The 5,563-nt window shown below is 46.0% G+C and overlaps 1 protein-coding gene across 1 annotated transcript; it reads right to left on the minus strand.

The window, feature by feature from the left end:
- Nucleotides 1-4,858: 4,858 nt before the first annotated feature.
- On the minus strand, nt 4,859-5,348 carry KCNE1L (KCNE1-like). Its single transcript, XM_006889953.1, has one exon. The coding sequence runs from the start codon at nt 5,273-5,275 to the stop codon at nt 4,859-4,861; it is 417 nt and encodes a 138-aa protein (XP_006890015.1). The 5' UTR covers nt 5,276-5,348.
- Nucleotides 5,349-5,563: the final 215 nt, after the last annotated feature.

Here is a 5,563-nt window from a genome sequence, read left to right on the forward strand (position 1 = left end):
TTATCACTGTGTAGCAAAGAGCTGAACCTGAACCGCAGCAGAATTTGCTTACGCACTAGGGAGAGACAGACTGCTGAGTTGGTAGAAAAGAAAGCAAAACAAAGCAACCACTCTCATTTATTAGAATGTCTAACTTCATTGAGATCTCATTAAGGACCAAGCTAACATTTTGCCAATTTGTGTAGTCACATTAGGCTCTTCAGAGCACAACTAGATTATTAAAACTGGGAGTCAGCCAAGCACTTTGTTTTTGTTTTGTTTTGTTCTCTCTTTCCCTCGTTGATCATACGTACTTTGGTCACTTCAAGCCCAGGAGCTCTGATGGCTTAGTGGTAAGGAACTGTGCAGTCATTGAAAAGGTACACCTGAAGGCAAGATGACTGGGAGCTGCTAAGGACTTCTGGGGGCTGCTTGGGGCAGTGGTTAGGACTGATGCCTCAGGCTGCCTACCAGCTCAGATGTGCCTTCATATCAGTCTTCTCGTGGCCTTGCTTTTTTGAGCTGTAATGCAGAGAGCTTGCTTCCCTCCCTTGGCCTGAGGTCTTGAGATCTACTTACCCAGCCACAGCCTAGAATAGGGGTGCAGGGGCCTGGTTTTAATTGTTTTTGGTCAAACATTCTTCTAGGTCGTATAGCCCTGGTCTATCCACTTGCTGTACAGAGGTAACTTGTGGTTGCTGTGATGCTGAACACTGTGACACTGAACACTGTGACTCTGATGTGTTAAATGCAATAATGGTTATGCATGGTGGACAATATTTGGTGGAGCTCCCTGATTTAAATAGCTTGGAAGCCATTAACACTCGTAATGGCTACTAGGCAGTCAAGTGTCCAAACCTCTGGGAAATGTTCTAATCTGGAAAACAGTCACAACCCTGAACATAATGGCGGTGGGCGGAGGAAAGCAAGTGATAATAGTGAACCAAATAACTTGCTAAATGCCAGTTCATTTTTTTCCCTTGCAGAACTTTCTGTGGCTTCTGTTGCTAAACATTCTTAATGAGTACCTTAGGTCATCATAAAATAGTTGAAATGTTTTATAAACACAGAGATAATTTCCCAAGCTGGCACACTGATGTTTCTCTACGGGCATTGTCCCAACTACTCCCTGCTCTTTTGATTTGGGCAAGAGTGTGAGACAAAATACTTTTTTAAATTTTTTTTTATTTTATTATTTTTTGTGTGCGTGTACCGTCAAGTCAGATCTGACTGCTACAGGAGGAGATTGTTCCTCCTTCCCCGGCAGAGCATCTGGTGGATTCGAACCGTGCGCCTCTGGGATTGTAGTTGCAGCTCCTTGCCACTAGGCCACCAGAGCTCCCTTGAGCCAAAATACTTTAAAAAAAATACATACCCATAACTTTTTTGCTCAGATGAAACCTATACTTGGACCAGGAATCAGTCCTCAGAATAGAGCAAGGAAATACTGCATGGTTCAGAATCAGGAAACTAGTGTGTCAGAGATGCATCCTGTCTCCATAACTTTACAATCTATATGCAGAATAGAACAGATCATTCCAGAAGCTGGGCTTTATGAGGAGAAATGTGGCATCAGGATTGGAGGAAGACTCATCAACAACCTATGTTATGCAGATGACACCACTTTGCTTGCTGAAACTGAGGAGGACCTGAAGTGCTTGCTGCAGGTAAGTACTGCAGCCTTCAATATGGATTGAAGCTCAACATCAAGAAGACAAGATTTTCACCACTGGGCCAACTGTCAGCACCATGACAGATGAAGAAGAGTGAGGTTGTTAACAATTACAGCTTACTAAGCTCCATAATCAACACTCTTGGCACCAACATTCAGGAAGTCAAATGACAAATTGCACTGGGAAAATCTGCAGTCAGAAAACTCTCCAGAGTACTGAAAAGCAAAGATGTCAGTCTAGAGACTAATATGCTCCTGATCCAGGCCATGGTCTTCCCAATTACTTGCTGTGCATCAGAGAGCTGAATAATGACTAATGATGACAGAAGAAGAATTGATGCCTTTGAATTGTGGAGCTGGAGAAGAGTCTTGACCATACCATGGACCTTCCAAGAAAACAAATAGGTCTGTCTTGGAGAGGATGAGTCCAAGTTTTTACTTGGAGGGTAGGATTTTGAAGCTCTATCTCACATACTTTGGGCATATGGCCAGGAGGGACCAGTCCTTGGAGAAAGACATCATGCTCAGAAGGGTGGAGGGGCAGCACAGAGGAAGAAACCCCAAATGAGATGGATTGACACAGTGACTGGAACAATAGGTGTTGGTGTGCTGGAATCAATGAGACTGGTTCAGGACAGGGCAGGCTTCAGAGCTGCTGTACACAGGATTACTATGAGTCATAGGTGATGCGATGGCACATAACAACAACAACCTGTAACTTTTACTCCTTTTATAAAATCAGATGTGGTGGGGATTTTTTTTTTATTTTAAAAAGTGTCTTCAGAAAAAAAATAAATATACCTACAAAGCTATTGTTAGGTGGGGGTCAAGTTGAGGACAACTCATAGTGACTCTATGAAGAACAGACCTAAGTCTTGCCATATCCTGTGCCATCCTCATACATCAGTTACCAAAACAGCCTTGTAGTCCCACCTATGCCAGATAAATTCCAGGCATTGCTGTCCTTGAGAGTGTTCTGGTGGTAGCAAGCTGCAATGCTAATCCTAAGGCTGCAACTCTCAAGCAGTTCAAATCCACCAGCCACTCTGTGAAAGGAAGATGGGAGTCCCCTCCCACTGCTAATGACTGTCTCAGACACCTGATGGAGGGTTGCTAAAGTATAGTTCTGGAAGACAGGGCTGGAAACTACACCACCCCCACCGCCATCCCGCCCCCCACACCCCCATGGCTCAATATCTGTGTCTTCCCTTCCTAGGCCCTTTAGATTGCCCTGCCTCACCAGGGTCACTCTCTCTTACATCCCCTTTCCCTCCTCCTGACCTTGGACTGCTGTCCAGTCTCTGATTCCTATCTACAAGGAAAGCTGGTACTACTGAAGTACTGACTGACGAGCCAGTGAAAACAGGGCCATTATATCATGAGTGAAATCGGGAAATGAGTCCTAAACTTATTTAACTTATTAATAATGCCAATAAAGTATCAGATGAGCTAGATCACAACTGGTTCCTTGGATGAGGTTTGTATATAATCCATTCATTTAAGTGACCCTCTTAAGTTACCTGCTATTACTATGAAATTAGCTGTGTTTAAATGAATTTACTTTAATGCTAAGAGGTGCTTTTGTGTATTTTTTATGAAACACAATCATTCATTCCATTCTAAAAGTTTTGGTCAACCTTCTTCTCACTTTGTTTTTGGTTTTGGTATGTTGGGGATCTTTTTATATAAATGAAAGTTTACAAATCATATTGATTTTTCATTCAATCGTTCCTGGACGTTTTGTTTTACAACATTAATTACAATTGATCTGACAATGTTCTTGAGATAAAGAGAATAAATTAATAAGTGCACACTGCCGGTTTAAAAAGTATTGGTTAAGGATGCCTAGGACAGGCATTTTTCTTTCTAATTTAAGACTTTTGTTGTTTGAAAATTGGTAGGGTGAAGGGAAATGAAGGGTACAGTCAAGCTTTGATGAAATGCAGTCGTAAATGGCATTGACTAATTATAATTAAAGGTATGAAACAAAATGTATAAGAATGGATGAATGAAAACCAATTAAAAAGTTAAAAATAAAATAGCTAATAGTCATTGGTCTGACATTTAAAAAAAAAAAAGCATCCAGAAAAATTACAAAAGGAAAGTAGCATGATTACATTTGAAAGTGTTCCCGAATTGAAGTGGAGAGTAATACTACTTTCTGAAACACTTGGAAAAAAGAGCCTTTTATCCATGTTATCCAATAAAGAACATTTATCCCTGTTCATAATTTCTTCCCCTATGATCTCACTATTGCATTAGAACTCAATACACAGATATCTGTGTACATACTGCAACAGACCGATTCTCAAATTCAAACATCATTTCTGAAAGCAAATAGAATTCCTTCTCTGTGTGTCATTTGGGCCTTAAGGCCGACGCCTTTGAGAGAAGAGTCTTAAGTTATTGTTTAATCAACTTTTATTACCTGGCTCTGCCTGTCTCCAGGGTTAACAGAGCAGGAGACAGTGCAGCCTCACTGTGCCATGGAGAAAGCAGAGAAACAACCGAATCAATAAAGAAGAAGCATTTGGAGGTATCCCGGGTGATGCACCCAGTAGTGGCTACCCACAGAAGAAGATGGCAGAACGACTAAAAACCAGACAAATTACCTTTGGCATGATAACTGGGGTTGCAAGAAAACCTTACAGTTTGGGTTATAGGTCTTCCCTTCCCTGCTAGCCCCTCCTTCCCCACTGGATTCATTAAGTCCATTGTATGATATTCTATGCTCCTTGCAGAAAGAGGGAAGGAGGGAAGAGATAAATGAGGGCTCTTCACTTGCTTTGTCTCAGTCCCTATGGCAACAGGACGCCTCCAGCCTGGGAGGGCAAGCAGTCCAAACAGCTGTGTCTTCAAAGGCCCAGACTTTTCTGATAGTTAGACGTGAGTGCTTCAGTTCAACTCCAGTGTTGGATCTGTGGGGTTCGGTTCCCAAAGGACTGAAGAGTACTGTCTGCAGACCAGAGGACAGAGGCAGTTGAGTGCAGCTGGATGTGCTGGGATGTGGGTGGAAGAAGGAGCGAGAAGGGCAGAAAGGGCCAGCAGCGGGTAGAGTTGTGTTCCTCCCAGGGCCTTCCAGGCTAGGTCGCCAGTCTGCTCACTATTTGTCTGGCCTCACGGGTGGAGAACCATGGAAGGTGAAAGAAGGGCAGGGAACAGCGCGATGAGAAGCGAGATCGAGTGGAACCAGCTGCTACTGCAGCTCTAGACGCCCTCAGTGCCCTGAACGAGGGCAGAAAGGCCGCTGGGGCTGAACTGGCAGCGGCCCTGAGCTAGGGCAGCAGTCTCGGCGTCGGTGGCGGCTCCAGAGCCCCGCTCGTGTTCGGAGCAGGCCGGAGCCGGCTCCTTCTTGGCCTCGACGAGTTTGCGGGAGCGGGTGTAGGCCAGGATGAGGCCTCCCGCTAGGCAGGCGTAAAAGATCATGATGAGCAGGATGTAGAGATAGGCGTCCTCGCCCTTGGCGTTGGACGCCTCGCGCCTTACGAATGGGTCAGGCACGACCCCCATGCTCAGGCTCTGGCCCGGCCCGGCGCCCAGGTCGCTGGCATTACCCCTGTGGTACAGCTCGAGCAGCAGGCGGCTCAGAAGGGCGCGCAGCCACTGGCTCTCGCTGCAGTTCATGGCTGTCGGGGAGTGACAAGGTGGCTCCAGGACGCTGGTAACCTTTCCCTCTGCGCGAGGGAAGCGAGAGGGGAGCTGGGTGCAGACGCGGCGAGCGGCTCCCAGCTCTCTCAGGCAGGCGGTGCAGTGGCTGGGGGCGCCCTCTGGCCCGCGTCTCCTTATCCCCCTCCCTCGGCCCTCCTCCCCTTCCCCACCACGCCCCCTCCGGCCAGGCCGCTTCTTCCCAGGCTCCAAGCGCCAGGGAAAGGGGGACAGCTGGTGGAGGGAGAAGGAAGAGGAGGAGGACAA

Source organism: Elephantulus edwardii, unplaced genomic scaffold (assembly GCF_000299155.1).
Source record: "Elephantulus edwardii isolate Elephantulus edwardi_28Jun2011 unplaced genomic scaffold, EleEdw1.0 scaffold00083, whole genome shotgun sequence".
Classification (NCBI taxonomy): Eukaryota; Metazoa; Chordata; class Mammalia; order Macroscelidea; family Macroscelididae; genus Elephantulus; species Elephantulus edwardii.